The 21,432-nt window shown below is 43.7% G+C and overlaps 2 protein-coding genes across 8 annotated transcripts in view; one reads left to right on the top strand and one right to left on the bottom strand.

Moving 5' to 3' along the window:
- SLF1 (SMC5-SMC6 complex localization factor 1) overlaps window positions 1-11,753 on the bottom strand; it is a 79,890-nt gene extending 68,137 nt beyond the window's left edge. For 2 of the 3 annotated variants that reach the window (XM_050943869.1, XM_050943870.1), the window contains exons 1-3: window positions 11,725-11,753; window positions 10,777-10,890; window positions 10,527-10,602 (exon numbers count right to left, since the gene is read on the bottom strand). In XM_050943869.1, the coding sequence (XP_050799826.1) occupies window positions 10,527-10,602; window positions 10,777-10,890 (190 nt within the window). In that variant the 5' untranslated portion in view covers window positions 11,725-11,753. Of the gene's footprint in view, window positions 1-10,526; window positions 10,603-10,776; window positions 10,891-11,724 lie in introns of those variants that run through there. The other variant, XM_050943871.1, reaches the window with a different exon arrangement.
- Window positions 11,754-11,773: 20 nt separating this feature from the next.
- Window positions 11,774-21,432, top strand: part of KIAA0825 (KIAA0825 ortholog) — a 392,242-nt gene continuing 382,583 nt past the window's right edge. For 2 of the 5 annotated variants that reach the window (XM_050943863.1, XM_050943866.1), the window contains exons 1-2: window positions 11,774-12,043; window positions 19,003-19,116. The gene's annotated coding sequence lies outside the window, so the exon portion shown is untranslated. Of the gene's footprint in view, window positions 12,044-13,167; window positions 13,421-19,002; window positions 19,117-21,432 lie in introns of those variants that run through there. The other 3 variants (XM_050943864.1, XM_050943867.1, XM_050943865.1) reach the window with 3 other exon arrangements.

Below are 21,432 nucleotides of genomic sequence, written 5' to 3'. Positions count from 1 at the left end.
TAACAAGTTTCTTATGTTCACACTTCTCTACAGAGGAGAAAGGACAGTAAACTCCTACATGCCACAAGGGGTTACAACAGTGGTACCCTTAACTCACCCAACAATATTGTTAATCTATCCAACCACACACTTACCCTGGCAGAAGAGTCTGTCCTATCTCAGGGACTCTCTTTCTGTCCCACCACCCCCACACATGATACAATTCTGTGGTGATCTGGAAACCTACTTCTGCCATCTCCGACTCAAGGAATATTTTCAAACGCACCACTCAACAGTGCATTGACCCACAGGAACCCTCCTACCAACACCAGAAGAATTCTGCGTGGACTCCTCCTGACGGTTGAAATAACAGACTGGACTTCTACATAGCGTTCCACAAATGTGCACAGGCTGAAATTGTGAACAAACAGCATCATTTGCCCCATAGCCTCAGTCATACAGAATGCAACGCCATCCACAGCCTCAGAAAGAACTCTGATATTATAATCAAAGGGGCTGACAAAGGAGGTGGTGTAGTCATCATGAACAGGTCGAATTATGAACAGGAGGCTGCCAGGCAACTCTCCAACACCACATTCTACAGGCCACTATCCTCCGATCCCACTGAGGAGTACCAAAAGAAACTACACCATCTGCTCAAGAAACTCCCTGCTATAGCACAGGAACAAATCTACACAGACAAACATCTAGAGCCCTGACCAGGGGTATTCCATCTGCTACCCAAGATCCATAAACTTGGAAATTCTGGACACCCCATCATCTCAGGAATTGGCACTATTACAGCAGGATTACCTGGATATTTGGACTCTCTCCTCAGCTAGGAGTGCTGGCAGCATAGGGTCTATCTTCGAGACACCACCAACTTCCTGAGGAAACTACAATGTATTGGTGATCTTCCTGAAAACACCATCCTGGCCACCATGGATGTAGAAGCTCTTTACACCAATATTCCACATGACGATGAACTACAAGTTGTCAGGAACAGTATCCCTGATGAGGCCACAGCACACCTGGTGGCTGAACTTTGGGACTTTGTCCTCACTCACAACCATTTCAGATTTGGAGACAACTTATACCTTCAAGTCAGCGGCACTGCTATGGGTACCCGCATGGCCCCACAGTATGCCAACATTTTTATGGCTGACTTAGAACAACGCTTTCTCAGCTCTCGTCTCCCAGAGCCCCTCCTCTACTTGTGCTACATTGATGATATCTTCATTATATGGACCTACGGGAAGGAGGCCCTTGAAGAATTCCACCTGAATTTCAACAATTTCCACTGCACCATCAACCTCAGCCTGGACCAGTCCACACAAGAGATCCAATTCTTGGACACTACAGTGGAAACAAGTAATGGTCACATAAACACCACCCATACTGGAAACCTACTCTCTGCTATACTTACCTACATGCCTCCAGCTTCCATCCAGAACATATCACATGATCCATTGTCTACAGCCAAGCCCTAAGATACAACCACATTTGCTTCAATCCCTCAGACAGAAACAAACATCTAAAAGATCTTATCAAGCATTCTTAAAACTATAATACCCACCTAAGGAAATGAGGAAACAGATTGACAGAGTGAGATGGGTACTCAGAAGTCATCTACTACAGAAGAAGCCCAACAAGGAAAACAACAGAATCCCACAGGCCATCACATACAGCCCCCAGCTAAAACATCTCCAGCACATCATCAATGATCCCTCATTCTCACAGACCTTGGGAGGCAGGCCACTCCTTGCTTACAGTCAGCCCCCCAACCTGAGGCAAATACTCACCAGCACCTACACACCACACCACAGAAATGCTAACCCAGGAACCAATCCCTGTAACAAACCGTGTTGCCTATTCTGTCCCCATATCTACTCTATCAACACCATCAGAGGACCCAATCACGTCAGCTACACCATTAGGGGCTCGTTCACCTGCACATCTACTAATGTGATACGTGCCATGTGCCAGCAATGCCCCTCTGCCATGTACATTGGCCAAATCCAACAGTCTCTATGTAAAAGAATAAATGGACACAAATCAGGAATGGTAACATACAAAAACCAGTAGGAGAACACTTCAGTCTCCTTGGAAATTTTCACCTTGTCTCTGCCATTTTGTTGGTTTAGCTGTCCTTTTGAGAGAGAGAAAAGGAGGCGGGGAAAGGGGAAGTCCTTGCATGCAGAAACCTGATGGAGAGGTAAGAGGTGCAAGAGACCTTCCTGAAATATCCCTGACAGAGTTCCCTTTACACCAGGGGTGGGCAATAATTTTTGCAGGGTGGGGGGGGCGGGGTCACTAATTTTGTGACTAGTTTTGGTAAGTCGCCATGGGCCGCATATTTCTACTATATTAATGGAGGAGTGCTCTGGGCTCGTGCAGTGTTGGTGTCATGGTACAATTCCCCACTGTAAACCTTAGCGTCCAAAGATGGGGTACCAGCATGAATTCCTCCAAGCTTGATTACCAGCTTAGAACCTGTAGCGCTGCCATCAACCAGGAATTCCAGTGCCTGGTACACTCTGGTCCCCACAAAACCTTGCCCGGGGACCCCCAAGACCCAGACCTTCTGGATCTTAACACAAGGAAAGTGAACCCTTTCCCTCACCGTTGCCTCTCCCAGGCTTCCCCTCCCTGGGTTACCCTGGAAGATCACTGTGTGATTCAAACTCCTTGAATCTAAAACAGAGAGGAAAATGTACCTTCCCCCCTCCTTCTCTTTCCCCCTCCCAGACTCTTCCTGAGAGAAAGTAATCCTGGCACAGAGAGAAATCAGCCTCTCTCCCCCTCTTCCCTCATTTCTCCCCACCAATTCCCTGGTGAATCCAGACCCAGTCCCCTGGGGTCTCACCAGAATAAAAAACAATTAAGTTCTTAAACAAGAAAAGCTTTTAATTAAAGAAAGAAAAAACAGTAAAAATTATCTTTGTAAATTGAAAAAAAGTGGAATATGTTACAGGGTCTTTCAGCTATAGACACTGGGAATACCCTCCCAGTCTAAGTATACAAGTACAAATTAGAATCTTTTCAGCAAAATACCAATTTTAACTCCTTTCAGCCAAATACACATTTGCAAATAAAGAAAACAAACATAAGCCTAACTCGCTTTATCTATCTAGTACTCACTATTCTGAATTTATAAGAACGTGTATCAGGGAGATTGGAGAGAAACCTGGTTGCATGTCTGGTCCCTCTGAGCCCCCAGAGTGAACAACCACCAAAAACTAACAGCACAGCCAAAAAACTTCCCTCCCTCAAGATTTGAAAGTGTCCTGTCCTCTGATTGCTCCTCTGGTCAGGTGACAGCCAGGCTTACTGAACTTGTTAACCCTTTACAGTCAAAGAGATATAAAGTACTTCTGTGCTATTAACTTTTCTTATCTGTTTATGACAGTTGGGGTGCAAGGGGGGGTGGGCTCTGGGAGGGAGTTTGGTGCAGGAGGGGGCTCTAGGCTGGGGCAGGACATTGGGGTGCAGGAGGAGGTGCAAGGTCTACGAGGTAGTTTGGTACAGGAGGGAGTTCTGACCTGGGGCAGGGGGTAGGGGTGCAAAGTGCAGGCTCTGGCTGGGAGGAACTTACCACAGGAGGCTCCCGGCCAGCTATGCAGCAGGGCTCTGGCAGGCTGCCTGCATGCAGTGGCCCCACGCTGCTCCCGGAAGTGGCTGTGGCTGGCTGCTGCTGGAACATCTCTGTGCACCCCTTGGAGGGCAGCAGGAGTCCATACGCTGCTCATGCCTGCAAGCACCACCCCTGCAGCTCCCATTGGCTGGTTTCTGGCCACTGGGAGCTCTCAGGATTGTGCTGGGGACAGGGTGCACGAAGCCACCTCTCTCCTCGTTAGGGGCACACAGAGATGTGCCAGCAGCAGCCAGCCACTTCCAGGAACAGGATGGGGCCACAGCAGGCAGGCAGCCTGCCTGAGCATCCTGCTGTGCCATGGGACTTTTAGCAGCCCAGACTCAGAGACCGGGAGGGGGCAAAGAAGGCCAGATAGAAATGTAAGTCATGGCAGACCAGACTGAAATGTTAGATGGGCCGAATCTGGCCCGCGGGCCCTGTTTTGCCCACCCCTTTACACTCTTACCTCAAGGGGAAGAATTTGAGGGGAGCCTCATAGAGATTAAAGAGGGAGTGGCTTCCTCTCTTCTGCTAAAAGCAGGGAAAGCTCCTTCTCCATTCCCTGGCTTAGGCTAGAAGCACTTCCTTGCAGCTTCTCCTGCTTAACTGGTTGGGGAAAGCTGCTCGCCCTGTTTTCATTGTATTATCCAAGCGAACGGAGATGGGAAAGGATGAGGATTTGCAGCCTTAAGAGACTTATCAAGACCCTGTGCCCACAGAGGGGGAGCCATCTGCATGGATGCACTACAGTCAATCCCTAATAGTATAAAATCATGAATCAGATACCAAGAAAGATTAATTAAAATAATATGGGATTTGTTTTTTCATTTCCCTTCTAGTTTTTTAATCTTTAGATAGGGGACAGCTAGCTTCCAAGTCTGTGATTGTTTTCGGGCTCAAAATATAATGTGACAAGCACATGTGAAATGTGAGTCTCCCTAGTAGCTGCTGAGAGAGAACCTAATAAAACTTTCCTAAGCCCTGGAGTGGAGGAGCTGCCATCCTTTCCCTGTCCAGCTCCATCCTTTATCGCTCTCATTACTCCAGAGGGAATTCTGTGTCAGTGCACATGGGCAGAATTCATGGCCCCCGCATATTTCTTTGCTTCCCCAGAGAAAAATTATTTCTGATGGGGAAGCAAAGGGAAGCCGCAGGAGTGGTCACAAGCCCCACCCTGGCAGTGCAGGCAGGTCAGTTTGGGCACCTGGAGCAGCCGGTAGAGACACAAATCACTGCCGAGATGCAAGGGCTGGGAAGTCACAAGAGAGAGACACACAGACACTGTCCCCCTTGCTTGCTATTGTGGCACACTCAGCATGTGGCACTTTTGGAATCAGTACATCAAGCAGATGATACACTCTGGATACTGCTACTTCAGTATAAGGTGTCTGACTATGTAGCGTGCTTACTAGAGGAACTCTACCATGGTACATTTAGTTGTGTGAGGGTCAGTGGTTGTATTAGACTGGTTTTCAGTAGAATCAGGAGTATCTCAGGGATATGTTCTCTCTCTCTCTCTCTCTCCCACATTATTTAATATTTTAATAAACTGATAATGAAGCTGATGGAGATCAAGCAGGAGGGGTGAAGTTTGAAGAGTCATCTTTAGAGGATCTTGAATATGTGGATGATATTGCCTTATTTGAAGACACTACTGACCAACTACAGCTAATGCAAAAACTATGGGACTTAAGATCACTGGTGATAAAATGGAAACAAATGACCAGCTGACACTGCAGGTAGATGGTAATGATGTTGAATGGTGAAGAGTTCTCTATCTGGGTAGTAGGCTGACACCAAGATGTTCTATAACCGAAGTAATCATTTGTTGAGTCAGTCTTGTGTCAATCGTATTCAGTGTCTTCAACAGCCTCTGTTTAAGAGGCAAGATGTTTATTGTTTAATGTGGTGGTGATTACAACCCTTTTATATGGAGCAGAAATATGGCCATTGAAGAGCTGAGGAGAGGAAACTAAACAGTTTTCAATATTAATAGCATATTCTTAACATCCATTGATTTGATTTTGTCACAAACAAGAAGATACTTGGATGATCCCAGCAAGTTGCAGTCTGTCATCAGTGAAGAACAAGAAGAGTGCAGCTGTGGGGTTATACTCAACATGTAGAAGGTACGCTTCTACAGAAGGTTTACATAGCTGAGATGAAAGGAAGCAGAGCACAAGGTCTGCCTCAAATGAGTTTGGAAGATGCAGTTTTGAAGGATTTAAGAAGGCTGAATTCTCCCATACTGACTCTTGATGAAGGAAGAAGACTTGTAAGGGATGGTTTGAGATGGAAGTCCATCGTATGCAACATCATAACCACATGAATCTGCTTTATTTCAATATAGGTAAAGGGCTTTTCATATCAGACAATGTTAAGCATACGCATACATGCTCACACTTTGAATTTGGCCAATAGTTTATTGGGTTTTCTTGACTACAGAAAAAATTTTCTTTTTCCATGGACCCACTTTCTCTTTTGCTTGATCCTACCTTGAAATAATCCTGTTTACAAGAATAATTTGGTTTAAGTGCCTGCACCTTTGGAGGAGATGATGCCATCTAGACAGAAGACAGAAAATCATGACTCAATCTTGACTCAGACACCAGTTCTCTCTATGTCTTCAAGCAAATCACTTAACCTCTCTCATTAAAGCCCCAATCCTGCAAGGAATTCCAGCACAAACAGAATCTTGTCTGCTTTTGCAGGCATGGAACTTGCTGCATGATCAGGACCTAAATTCTATAGCCCTGACTTTAATAAGGCTCTGCATGGGGTGCCAGAGTCTACCCACATATAGCCAATTGTCATTAGATGCTAGAATTTTAAAAGTTGTCTCTCACTGGCATTTAAATGCCAGTACAACGGAACAATTTTATAATTATCAGTAAATACTGATTTAGCATATCTGTATATAAGCCTGTTAGTTTGAATTTGAAGACTGGTGTAAGGCTGTGACAGACTGACAACATCCTGTAATATTCTAAACAAATCTCACAGAATTAAGATTAAGTTTTTTGAATGAAATCTTATCAAATTAGGGTGAATACTTTTGAGGTACACTGTATTAAAAAAACTGTATGAGTTATTGTGGCATTGTATGTACCTTCTCTTGTGGTGGTAGGGGGGGAGAGGATATACTTCCTTCTGTTATCATCCCTTTGAAGCCACCCCCTTGCAGAGCTATGTGTATATACTAATTCATCAGGATTCTCCAGGGACCACTAGAAAAAAGGATTTTTGGACAAACAGCCTGGCTATGGGCCTTTTTGTGTCAGCAAATGGACAAGAATCCTGGTCCATGGAGGGCCCCAATCCTTAAGGACTGGGACTACTGAGGTCTCATAAGACTAAGGCTGTGGGTCTCAACCTATTTACCACTGCGGGCCGCATATGAAGCTCTCTGTGATGTGGGCCATACCCACACAATATATATATTACCTCTATGGCCCTGAGGATGTCACCTGGGCTGCTGCTCTGTGCTGATTGGGCCCACAAATTGAGAACCACTGGACTAAGGGGTTGTTCTAAGCTGCAGCTGTAACCACAAAGAATCCCTTTAGGTGGAGATGGTGGTTGAAGGACTGTTCCTGTCAGAACCCATATTAGGATTGGAATGATTTCTGGTAAGTTTATTAGCATGCATGCAAGGTTTTTCATGTTTGTTTTCAATACATTATCTGTAAAGTTTTTTATCTTTTATTTTAAAGTAGGCTTGCATAGAAAGAACTCTGGGGTACTTACAACTGTAGCAATTACACCTGTTAACCATCTCTGAAGAGAAACAAACAGGTATTCCTTGGACAACCTGTCTGCACTGGAAGAACACAGTGAAGGCAGGGAACTGTGTAGCTTGGATACACCCTGGTCAGAAGGAAGAGAGATGGGGTCTCCACCCAAGAAAGGTGCCAGACCCGGGAGCTGGCAGCCTAAGAGTGGTGTCCTTCCTGGATCACTGAGGGGAAACAGGAGTGCAGTTGCCCTGAACCTATGACTCCAGCATATATGCATGCTTTAGTCTCTCCCATCTCAAAAAAAACCCCAAACACAATATCCTTAACCCCACTTGCCTATAACTACTTCCCCATCTACCTATAAACTCATTGAATGCTCTTGTCTACAATAACTTTCTGGAGTTCCTCTCCTCCAGTTCCATTTTAGACCCTTTCCAATCTAGCATCTGCCCCTTATATTTCACTGAAATGGTAAAAATCTCTAATGCCCTCTTTCTACCTAAAGTTCAGAACCAGTACTCCATCCATGTCCTCCTTGACTTGTCAGCTACCTTTGAGTCTTGAAATCTTGTCCTTGCTTGGCTTCTGTAACTCTCTTCTTTCATGGTTCACTAATTGCTCCTTCAGCATGCCCTCTGGAGGATCCTCATCCACCCTGTAACTTTATGTGGGAGCTCCATCCTTGGTTCTGTTCTCTTCTCCCTCTGCACTTTATCTCTGGGTAATCTAATTCACAAACAAAGTCAACCACTATCTTAATGCTGATAAGAGACAGATTTGTGAGTTAACTCCAGACCTGTCCCATTCTGTCCAAACTAAAATCACAACCTGCCTCCCTGAGATGATCTTGTGGATGTCTAGCTGCCCACTCAAGGTAAACATGGCTAAAATCTTCCTTCCCCCAAACCCTTCCCTACTACTTTCTCTCTCAATCATTGTAGGTAACACTACCACCTTTCCTGTCATTCAGGCCTGTAAAATGGACGTCATCTTCAACTCCAACCTTTCTCTAGGCTTCATATCCAGGCTACATCTAAATCTTACCAATTCTTTATGCATGGTATCTCTAAGATATGGCCCTTCATATCCATCCACACAGCCAAAACTCTCCTTCAAGCTCTCAACATTCAGAATGGGAAGAGACTGTCTAGGAAGGAGTATGGCAGAAAGAGATCTAGGGGTCATAGTGGACCACAAGCTAAATACGAGTCAACAGTGTGATACTGTTGCAAAAAAAGCAAACGTGATTCTGGGATGCATTAACAGGTGTGTTGTAAACAAGACACAAGAAGTCATTCTTCCGCTCTACTCTGTGCTGGTTAGGCCTCAACTGGAGTATTGTGTCCAGTTCTGGGCACCGCATTTCAAGAAAGATGTGGAGAAACTGGAAAGGGTCCAGAGAAGAGCAACAAGAATGATTAAAGGTCTTGAGAACATGACCTATGAAGGAAGGCTGAAAGAATTTGGTTCGTTTAGTTTGAAAAAGAGAAGACTGAGAGGGGACATGATAGCAGTTTTCAGGTATCTAAAAGGGTGTCATCAGGAGGAGGGAGAAAACTTGTTCACCTTAGCCTCTAATGATAGAACAAGAAGCAATGGGCTTAAACTGCAGCAAGGGCGATTTAGGTTGGACATTAGGAAAAAGTTTCTAACTGTCAAGGTAGTTAAACACTGGAATAAATTGCCTAGGGAGGTTGTGGAATCTCCATCTCTGGAGATATTTAAGAGTAGGGTAGATAAATGTCTATCAGGGATGGTCTAGACAATATTTGGTCCTGCCATGAGGGCAGGGGACTGGATTCGATGACCTCTCGAGGTCCCTTCCAGTCCTAGAGTCTATGAATCTATGTCTCACTTACTTGAACACCCTTCTCTCTGGCCTTAAATACAGTCATGCCCTGCTCATATCCATTTAAAAAACACAGATACTAAGACTTTCCTAGCCCATCACTTCAACCATGTCATTCCTCTCTTTGAATCACTTCACTGGCTTCCCTTCTCTACTGAATCAAACATAAGCTGCCTGTATTCTCTTTCAAGGCCCCACATGACCTATCCCCACCTTATTATCTCTCATTCACTACTGACATGTTAAACACTCACCTCCAATCATTCCATGATGTGAGATTCCACTGCCCACTTGTCCATGCTTTCTCCCAGGCTGCCCCACACACTTGAGAGGTTCCCTCTTTAAATATTCACAAACCTACCTCATTATTCATCCTCAAATCCTTCCCCAACATTCTCCATTGCAGGAAGGCCTATGAAAAACTTAAGTTAGGCTGCTAACGTGCAAAGTCCACTGCCTACCATGCTGACCTATACCTCTCATCGTTTACTTGAGCTCTCCCATATGTTTGTCTTATCTTATGCTTGGTCTTAACCCCAAGAGGCTTATGATCTATCTTTTTGTTGTGTGTACGTACAGCACCTAGTATAATGCGGCCCTCCTGGTGTAGACTAGGGCCCCTAACCACTATGATAATACAAATAATTATAGTAATATATATGCTTCAATACATAATATATAGGATAAGTATGCTGAAAAGAAAATAGGATAATTGTAATGGTTACCATATCAATATGTTGCCATTGCAAAACTTACATCCATAATCACAGCCTGTAAACATTATAAAGCCCTTCCAGGAAGCCCTACATCAAAAAACATCTTACAGTATAGAAGTCTCACCTTGAAAACCTTAAATTGCTTGAGTAAGGATTTTCAGAATCAGGCCATAGATATGAAAAGAACAAAGGAGTAAAACTGGGGTCTAGTGTCAAGAATAAGGCAGAGGTAAGGGGTTTTTTCTTTTGGCCCTAGGGGGTTGCTGTGCAGGCAGAAGTTTGCAGTCTGTGATTGAATGTTAGTGTGAAGTTTAGCATCAGAATTGTATGCTACCAATAACAAGTATTCCAATACTTTTTATTTTCTCTAATAAATAATTTGTGACTTCTCAGTCTTAATTACCTTAGCCAACAATTATCTTTTTGTGGGTTAACAGACTTACTGATTTCAGTCAAATAAGGGGAAGAGATAAGGTGAGAGGAAGCAAATCCAAGCTTGAGCAAGAGTCTTCTTTATTAGCGAAGATAAGAACAATTATGAAACAAGGTTAATAACTTTATTTCTTCATTAACAGATATAGTTAAAGAGGATACCACAATTTGTTACTCACCTGCTGCACAAGCAGCTAAGAACTTTTCACTCTTGGAAAGCTGTTTTGCTATAAGATGTGTGCAATTTCTGTATTGCTAACAAAAGAAAAACAGTGTAATTGAAAATGGCTTTAAAAAAAAATTAGCTACTAGCACAAACTTAAGCCTAGACCATCATCCAGCCTATTTATCTACAGACTTCTATCTTATCGGCTGCTTCCTTTTGTTTCATCTGTGAATTTAATGAATGAAACAAAGGTATATGCTCACCTCAGTATCAATAAAAACACAGTCCAGCGTAAGTAGTAATTCAACTATAGCCTCCTTTTCTTGTTTCTTAAATCCAGTTAGTTGGATTCTCCGTTTTTGGACAGCGCATGCCATCTGTAATTTTTTTTTTTTAGGGGGGAAAAAGTATATGCATAAATTCTTTGTAGTTGTATTTGAACTTTCTACTCCTTCCACATTTTTGGATAAAATTAAAGACTTAATACAGCTATATAAGCAAATGCTTCTATTAGAGTAATGCTACCTTGAGTTACTACAAAACATAACCATTTTAAATGGTTACTAAGTAGCATTAATGTACACTCAAGAGAATAGCCTAAAGCAGAGGTTCCAGCCAACACTGAACACCTCCATGATGCTCCCAGCTCTGCACCTTTGTGTGCCAGCCTGCCCTCCCTCAGAACAGACCTGCCCACAAGCTCTGCCGCTGAGGCTGCTTTATAAAAGAAGCTGACTGTTCCCTGAGGAAACCCCTGAGTACAGACAGAGGGACTCAGACCAACCACTGCGGGGAGGGGGAGTCCATAATAAGCAAAGGGAAACCAGCTGTCCTAGGCAAGGTAGGCTGTAGCGGAAAGGGCCCTAGGGAATCTTAAAAGGAGAAATATCAGAGGGGTAGCCGTGTTAGTCCGGATCTGTAAAAGCAGCAAAGGTGCCACAGGATTCTTTGCTGCTTTTAAAAGGAGGAGCAGAACAGCAGGGGAAGAGACAGGATGTTGAAGGGAGATGGCGCCAACTACATTTTCAAACCTGAGCCAGCAACGGTACTTCATGGGGCACCACCAGTCAATTCTACATCCATATTAGTGCACAGTTTACACGGCATTGCTGGGCCTAGGGCGCGCATCGCGGTGGGGTACCCAGCTCTCACCCGCCCACACCTTCCATGGGGGCCGGGGAGGCCACACTCGGCCACCCCAGTGAGCTCACCTTTCCCTGACGGGGGACGGTCGCTCTCACACAGCGGAGGGGATCAAACAGCCGTCCTGGTGCCCGCTGGCACTGGTAGCCCAAGCGCTGCTCTGGGGAGGGGGCAGCGCTCCCAGCACCGCAGCTGCTGTAGAAGATCCGATCCCGGAGCCGCTGTAAGAGGCAGCCTGCACCCTGCGACACCAGCCCCTGCGGCCTCCTTCCCGCCGGCAGCGGCCGGCCCCGCCCCCGGATGTAGGACCGAGGCGTTCCGGGACGTTGTCACTGACGCTCCCCGGTCTCTGGGGCTGCGAACACGAAGCTGAGCGGGGCCTGGCCGGTAAGTGAGCCTGGCGGGGCGGAGAGGCCGTGGGCAGGGTCCGAGCCATCCCCGGGCTGCTGTGTCCCAACACGCCCCTTCTGGGGATCTGGGCCCCTCTCGAACCGCCCCGGCAGGTACCCGCTCCCCTCTAGCCCCTCTCCGGCCTCCCGGGCCCGACTCCCCAGCGCCTCACAACAGGACGCTCCTTGTGACTGACCGTTAACCCCTCCGTGCCTCTTGATAACTAAGTTGGCCGTTTGGCAGCGTGCGGCAGGCGCCCCAGCTGCGCTCGCCAGGGCCGGGTCACGCCGTGTACCGCCGCCTGTCGCGGGGTGAGCAGTTGGGGGCGACCCCAGGCTGCCGCCCCACAATTTATTCCTTTTGCCAAGTGGTAGTGGTGGCGCGATAAATTAAAGACGGCATGTTTGGTTAGGAGAAGGGCCTGGAACTAGTCGGGACACTGAGTTGGGGAGGGTCTGTTTCTGGTCCTGCACTAACTTCTTATGTGACCTTGCACAAATTATAAAAACAACAAGGAGCCCGGTGGCCCTTAAAGGCTAACAAATGGATTTGGGCATAAGCTTTCATGGGTAAAAACCCCACTTCTTCAGACACATAGAGTGAAAATTACAGATACAGGCACATGAAGAAAAGGGAGTTACCTTACAAAGGGAGAACCAATGTTGAAGGCCAATTTAGTCAATGTGGATGTGGTCCTCTCCCAATAATTGAGGAGAAGGTGTCAATACCAAGAAAGGGGAAATTACTTTTGTAGTGAGCTAGCCACTCCTAGTCCCTATTCAAGCCCAAACTGATGGTGTTAAGTTTGCAAATAAATTGTAGCTCTGCAGTTTCTCTTTGAAGTCTGTTTTTGAGGGTTTTTTTGTTGAAGAATGGCTAACAAGTACCTTCTTTGCCTCAGTTTCCCCACTAGGCAAATAGGTTTTAGCTATCTACTTCAAAAGAGATGTTATGAAGTTTGATTAATGGCTAGTTTGAAAATGCAAGTCTTCTACAAATGCTAGGTATCTCTAGTTAGTATTATCTAGGTCAATTGGTTTTCCTCTATTACTAGATGGAAATGGTAGAATTATGGAGAAAAAGCAGAAGTGTTAAATAATTTCTGTTTTGTATTTGCAGGGGGAAATTTGGATGATGTAGTCATGATAATAAGTTTTTCCATTCCACTAGTGTTCTCAGGAGAATGTTAAGGAGTAACTATTAAAATTAAACACTTTGAAATCAGCAGGTCCAGACAACTTGCACCCAAGAGTTTTAGAAGTGCTGCTTCACGTGCTCTTTGGACCATTAATGTTGATTTTCAATAAGTCTTGGAATGTGGGGGAAGTTCCAGAACCCTGAAGAAAATTAATATTATGCCAGTATTTTAAAAGGGTAAGCAGGATGACGCGGGGTAACTATAAGTCTCTTAGTTTGCCATCAGTCATAGGCAAGAAAATAAAGTGGTTGATACAGGACTGCATAAATAAAGAATTAAAAGAGAGTAATATAATTAATGCCAATCAACATGGGTGTATGGAAAATAAATCCTCTAAAACTAGTTTTATGTAATTTTTTTTGAGATTCTGAATTTGAGGGATGAAGAGAATAGTGTTGATGTAATGTGCTTATATTTCTGTATGGTATTTGACTTGGCACCACACAACATTTTGTAAAACTGGAACAATATAAAATTACAATGGCACACATTAAATGAATTAAAGATGATTAATTGCTAGATTTCAAAATAGAATTCTAAGTAGGGAATAATCATTAAAAGCTGTGTTCCTAGTGGGGTATCAGTTCTTGGCCCTATGCTATTTGACCTTTTTTATCAATGACCTGGAAGAAGACACAAAGTCATCAGTGATTAAAGTTTGCAGATGACAGAAAAATGTGAGGAGTGGTAAATAATTAAGAGGTTACTGATACAGAGCAATCTGGAATGTGGAGCAAACACATTACTTGCTTGGCAATCTGGGTGCAAGCAAGTAATGTGTTTTCATATGGATAAAAGTAAATGTATGCAAGCAGGAACAAAGAATGTAAGCCATACTTGGGGACCTCTTTCCTGGCAAGCAGTGACTATGAAAAATATTTGAGGTCATTGGCAATGATGAGCTGCCAAAATCTTAACAACTGGTTCCCTCCTCACCCCACAAGGGGGTTGTGGCCCGCCCCCCGGGACTTCTGCCCTATCCACCTCCCTTCCCTGTCCCCCGCTGCCCCATCCAACTCCTCTAATTACTGATTGCCCCCGGAACCCCTGCCCTATCCAACCACTCCTTCTCCCTGTCCCCTGATCGGCCCTGGAACCCCTGCCCCTGACTGCCTCCCACCGCCCCATCCAACCCCCTGCTTCCTGACTGCTCCCCTGGGACCCTTGCCCCTATTCAACCCCCTGACCCGTATCCACCCAACCACCCCCCTGAACTTCCCTGCCATCTATCCAGCCCCGCTCCCTGCCCCCTTACTGCGCATTGCCTGGAGGTGGCTGGCGGCGCTACATCTGTGCCGCTTGGCTGGCACCAGGCCACGCCACTGCCACACAGCGCCTGGAGCACCAGGTCAGGCCGAGCTTGCAGCGCCTCCCCCACCCCCAGCTTCCCATGAATCAGCTGTTCACACGGGAAGCCTGGGAGGGCTGAGAAGCAAGCGGCGGCTTCGCACTCAGGGCCAGGGAGGCAAAGGCTGAGTGGAGATCAGCTGGGGCAGGGAGCTGTTCCCCTTCCCCCCTCTCCCATGGGTTTCCTGCTGCGGCACAGGCGGCCCCTGTGCCCCAGCTCACCTCTGCTTTGTCTCCACCTCCCTGGGCCTGAGCACGAAGTGTTAATTCAGGCTGAAATTTTCATGCTGCATCTCAAGTTGAATGTTTCTGGAAAATAAAAACAAAAAACAGCAAAAATAGTTCAGCTATTTCTCCGAACAAGGTTAGGGAAAAGTACATTGGCAGAACAGTATTAAATTCTTGCAACCATTTTGTTGAGCACCTTTAGCATCGAATATAGAACGCAGTAGTGAGTGGAATTTTGGTAGGGGGCTCACCCGAGCAGCAAAAAGGTATATCTTGCTTGAAAATCCATACCAATCTGGTTGCATTATAAGCATCTGAAAAATCACAGTTTGCCATGCTCAATAGAGTTTGTTAAAGAAGAGTGAGGACAGGGACAGGAGCTAGAGAGGGAACAGGACAGTGTGTGGGGGGGGGGAGGGCAGGGTACAGAAGCACAGGGGGACATGCTAGGCAACTAGGCAGAATGGCTCAGGAAGGACCAGGTATGTAGCTTCTGTATCCCCTGGATGACGCTACCTCCAGGAACTTGCAATAGAAACGAGGATTCCTGCGCCTGAACATACCTCTGCTGCCAGTAAATATCAGTGAAACCGACTGGCAAAGTGTCTCATCTCCCTCTAGAGCAGTGGTTCTCAAACTGGGGGTCACGACCCCAATATGGGTCACAAGTTTCTTTTTTCATGGGGTCGCCAGGGCTGGTATTAGACACCCTGCTGCCGGGGCCAGAAGCTAAAGCCCAAGCCCCAGTGCTCAGGGCTGAAGCCGACACATGAGCCACTCTCGTCCCTACTTACCGCCCTCTAACACTGGCCCTGATTCTAGAATCTAGAGTAATACAGGACACTGGGGTCATGTAGTAATTTTTGTTGTCGGAAGTGGGTCGCAGTGCAATGAAGTTTGGGAACCCCTGCTCTAGAGGCTAATCTACATACTGGATGACAACCTGTTCCTTCTATTGGTTACTATGTTACTCATGTGGCAGAAGTCTGTACAGTGCATTAAAGGTTCTATTACTCCAAATGAGACCCAGTGTACCCCTAGTATAGTTTATCTATTGCCCCCTCTTGGGTTCACCTGAGGTCCTTTCTGGGTATCCTGCTAACCTATTAATCTGTTTCTGCAGGGTGAATGGGGGCTCACTCTAGAGAAATTCCCTAGGTTTACTAGAGATTTCCTCCCCAGAGTATCTTAGATCAGATACAGTCTTCTGATGTAATTGATTGACACACAGACAGTACTTTTCCAAAACAAAGAATCTTCTATTACAGTAGAACACTGATGATCCCTGGCTACAATTTAATCTCAGCAACACAACTCCTTAATAACAATTCTTAAATATCCAAACTGCAATGTCATACAATTAGAACAGTATTAAGTGTTACGCCTTACATATAGTGATTAGCCATGTGCAGTTACTGACAGAAATCTTACTTTGTTTTATATGTATAAAGTTTAAGCTCTAACACAGTAGTTCTCAACCAGGAGTACGCCTACTGCTGGGGGTATGCAGATGTCTTCCAGGGAGTACATCAGCTCATCTGGATATTTGGCTAGTTTTACAGGAGGCTACATAGATAGCACTAGTGAAGTCAGTACAAAGTAAACTTTCATATAGAGAATGACTTGGTTATACTGCTCTATATACTGTACGCTGAAATGTAAGTACAATATTTATATTCCAAAACTAATTTTTATGTGAAGTGTAGCTTGGGGATATGCAAGACAAATCAGACTGCTGAAAGGGGTACAGTAGTCTGAAAAAGTTGAGAGCCACTGATCTAATGCAAACACATCTTTATTGCTCCAAACATGTTAATATGATTTCTGTTCTATATTTACACTATAACTAGCATGCCTGCTCTCCATAGGTTTCTTTCCCTCTGTTGTGTCAGGGTTTGCTAGTTGCCGCAGGTGCTGGCACTGCTTATGGTGTGTTTTTCCTTCCGCTGCAAATACCACCTCATTGTTCTAACCCTGATCTTCTCCTCCTTCTCTGAACAATTTCACCAATATCTTCACCTTCTCCTCCTCCTCCTAACTAAGTAACTATTGCCTACTGACTGTCTCTTTTATACAGTGTTGCTAGCCAGAAGACCCTTTCTGATCATGTTCATATTCCAGTCTCTCTATTGGTTCTTTTACGATCTTTCCCTTATTATCCAATAATAGTTGTTTGCTGAGTTATTCTTATAGAATAGTTTGATATTATGGCTGTATTAGCCATTATGGTCTGTAGCCAAATAATATGGTCTGTACTACTATGGTCTGTAACCTTTATCCTATATTTACACTGAGCCATGCTTGACTGACCTACTTAGGTGACCTTAAGTCTACCTCTGTGCTGAGCATGCTCCACTTTTACTTGGATGCATGGCAACATTCCACACATACCAAACTGTAAACAATTACCTCATCCTTAAACTGACAATTGGATACATACTGTATGTAACGTATATTAATATTATGGTCTTCTGTTACCACTCTATTTCCTGCCAATTTAGTTAATCTTATTTTAATTCTTCCCCCATTTTCAACTAATGGTGGCAAGATGATGCTTTTAATGCTGTGTTTATGAAACAGAATAGAAGAGCTAAAAAATCTCTGGTATTAGTTCCAGCCTTACTGATGACCCATGTGAGGATCAGTATAATTCTACATGATGGAATATCCTTAGTTTTAAAAAAACAAACCAGGGTGGATTTGATTTAAATCATGGATTTGAATCAAATCATGATTTAAATCACTAATCAGGAAGACTCGATTTAATCATGGATTTTTACGTAACAGCCAACAAGAATGCACTTTTATAACCTTAATACATATTTTTCACAACTCAGAGAGATATGTAGGTTTCATTTTTAGAAGGTACACACTACTACTGTTAAAAGTGAGATTATCACTCCCAACAGTCTCTGAATCCAAGTGCTTAAGTGACTTCCACCAGTTCGCTGATGTGACTTTCTTTAAAACATCATCAGCAAACATATATTTCTCGAATGGTTCACCCTTAGCTCTGAAGTTTATTATGGAGGGATGATTGCTGGATGTCCATGTCATAGCCAACTCCTCTTCTTCAGCAGTTAAGGTTTGACCCTGATACCGAGTATTAAGAATATTTGCAAGAAAATGAGCTGGAGATGGTGCTTTTTCCATTTTTTTTTTAATGCTTGTAATTTAACTCTGTCATTGCATATTTCTCTCTTTAAGATCTCACTCGTTCCTTCCAAATTTCAACAGCATCAGCACTAAAAAGCTATTTCTGTGCATTTTGTTCACAGCTAAAGAAATAGGCTTCAGGGTACTCATCATGTGTTCAACATTTCTCTTAGGCCCACTGTTGAGAACTTTGGCTGTGACAGTGTCATCTATTTTTTTCACAATTTTGTTCGCAAACTGTCATCAGATTAGGCCAGTTCTTGATATAGTGCTCAAAAACAGTCCAATGCTGAGTTCCATCGCATGTCTTGTGGGTGAGTTAGCTTGGTTCCTCCTCCTTTTTTCAGAGCAACTGCTGAAAAGTGGTTATTACAGAAATATATTGCAATTTCAACAATATTAGTCTTTATTTGTGGAAGACTGAAGTCTTTGGCTAGGAGGTGCATCAAATGAGCACTGCAACCATATGTTATTAGCTTGGGACTCTTCACTCCTAATTTCTTCTCATCTTGGGTACATTTGCAGCAGTGTCCCTGACCAAGCTGTGTATTAGACATTTGAATTTTTTTCACAGTTTGTTATAGCTTTTACTGCTACTTCTTGTAAGTATTCTGCTGTGTGTTCATTTCCTGATGTAACAATTGTGTCTGTAAGGAAGACATTCCCTTCTTCTGTTGTCACACAAGCACATGCAACGGGATCATTGTGGACATTGCTCCACCCATCAAGACTCAGGTTAACAATTTCACCCTCCAGACCTTTTGCACACTGCTCAATTTCTCTTTCTTTATCCAGCAATTTGCTTGCGACATCTGCTCTGTTGGTTGGACTGTGTCCTGGTCTTAGCGATTGAACGATGTTAATGACGTGTGGGTTCTCAATCATACAGAAAGGACAGTTTGTTGCATAAACAAACTGGGCAATTTTTTCATCAATTACCTCCTTTTGTAATCTGCTGGTTCTTATTACAAACTTTTATTTATGGTTGTTTCTGGATGATGGAGATTTGTTTTTCTTTTTGCTACAGGTGATATACCGTGGCTATGTGACATACATGATGTGACAGAAACACTATCATTGGCAGATAACTCTGAAACTATAGATGATGGTGATCTTGAAGGTGGATAGTCTTCAGAATCCTGTATGTTGAGAATGGATTCCCCTAAATGAAATAAGTCAATGCAGTTGTTTAATTATTATTACCGTACTGCTCATTTATTATTACTCACTGCATTCACTGACACCACTGCTCTACAGCCAAAATGCTTCTGAAATAAATGTAGTCCAACTTTACTAATTCTGGGTCACTGAGAACGAAAATGATGCTTAAAGTTGTTGATTGGCTCTAGTTTTCAAGATATGCTATTGGGTCAGTATATACGACCCTTGACTTGGGAATGGCGGAGGATAAGTGAGTTATAAAGGGAAAGGATCTCAATTTAAACCAGAAATAACTAAAATACATCTTTGACTGGATCTAGGAATAAATCTATGACTGGGTTTGGACAGTACTTGCTTTTTAGGCAAAACAGTGAATGATGCAATCTGAAGCTGGTATTGCAACATACATGATATGAATTGCATCATGTTATTCCTAGAAGTCATGGATGATGCAATCATAATAAAGCTTACATCACTCTGCTGAACAAATTGCCCAATATCAGCTCTGGAAATCATACAGTGTCGTGCTCTCTTATTTGTCAGTGTTTGATTTTGCAAAGGAACACATTTCTGTTTAGCCAAAGTGAGCAGAGATGCCCCGCACTTGCGTGAACAGTGCAGATAACTTCTGCTATGTTTGTGGTGAAGTGACTTTTGCATCACAAAAGCGCAGTATAACCACTATGGTTAAGAGAGCCTATCACCTTTATTTTGGCTGCAAAATTGGAGATCAGGACAAGAGGTGGGCCCAACACTTGCGCAACAAATCTTTGCCAGTGGTTGAACAGGAAAAGGAAATCTATGCCTTTTGCAGTGCCAATGATTTGGAGAGAGCCAACAGATCATACCAGCAGTTGTTACTTCTGCATGGTGCCGCCAGTTGGGAAAGGTGCGTCAAAGAAGAAAAAGTGGACTGTGCATTATCCAAACATTCCATCAGCTATACGCCCAGTACCCCACGGAGAAGGACTGCCGGTTCCTGATGCACCAGAATCATTCTCACTTGAGTCAGACGAGGAAGAGGATGAAACTTCTGGTCCTGAACCATCAATGTCACAGGACCCACATTTTCTCCCATCCTCCTCCTCTGAACCACACCTCATAACACAAGGTGAACTGAATGACCTTGTCAGGGATTTGGAACTACCCAAGAGTAAAGCAGAGCTGTTGGGCTCCAGAATACAGCAGTGGAATCTTCTGGCAGGCTATCAGGGCAAATGGAGCCCATTAATGCTTGCAGACTATTGCTGGACAGTGACAAGAGATGCTCCATTTAATGAATACAAGAGACAAGCCAAGAAGCGCCGAGTAGACACTGAATAGGACTAAACTATGTACAGAATAGTTTTTTGCCTTTTGTTTCCTAATCAATTTTATTTATATAACCCTTTTGCTGATTTTTGAAGTGTTACATAAACAGGACAGGTGAAATATTATCATGGAAAGCAACCATAAACACATGAAAAGACAGGTTTACAATTTATTATTAAAACTCTACTATCTACACAATATACATAGACATAAAATGTAAAAACTTAAATATCTTAGAAACAGTAGCCAATCAGTTGTTTTAATTGTCATATTTGAATTCAGCACATCAAAATACATAATAAATATCACATTTTATCTCTGAAGCAGACAACTTCTCAAATTGTAGACCAGTACACTCAGTACTACTTTAAAGGTGAAATTGTAAAAGGAAGATCTGCCTATTTCAGCTATGTATTTTTTATCACAACTGCATCTATAATGATAGTACTATAGTGTAACCACTATATTTTTTGCCCAAACCTGAGAATTCAGGAATAGTCCAGAAGGAAGACAGGCAGTCCTTAAGAAAGAAGTATGAAATAAAAAAGTTTACCAACCTGAAGATTCTGCATGTTCAGACATGTTCCTTTGATCATCTTCAACGCAGCTTCCTCCTGAGAAGAAACACTTCTCATGATGTTGTTTCATTTAGGCAACCAGGCCTTGCATTTCTTTGTTGTACTGTTTGCATTTTGCATGCATGCCTGTCTTACCCACAGGTAGAGGAACTTCATTAAAATATTCCCAATCTGGGTCTCTTTTACGGCATAGGTTTTCCCTTTGTAGTGAGAGAATGGTATGGTAGATGTCAATCAATGAAGGCTACACTCAGAAAGACCTCAAGACTTCTGGAATATACTGCTCAAACAGTTTCACTTTTGTTTCTACTACCTGTCTTTCTCTTCTCACATGTATCTCTGGACTTCTCCTTGTCCAGATCTATTCTGCCCCCAACAGTGTTCTACTCATTAAACTTTTTGAAACT

Source organism: Gopherus flavomarginatus, chromosome 3, assembly GCF_025201925.1.
Source record: "Gopherus flavomarginatus isolate rGopFla2 chromosome 3, rGopFla2.mat.asm, whole genome shotgun sequence".
Taxonomy (NCBI): domain Eukaryota; kingdom Metazoa; phylum Chordata; order Testudines; family Testudinidae; genus Gopherus; species Gopherus flavomarginatus.
Note: the sequence above shows the minus strand (reverse complement) of the source record. Positions and strands in the feature narration are given on the sequence as shown.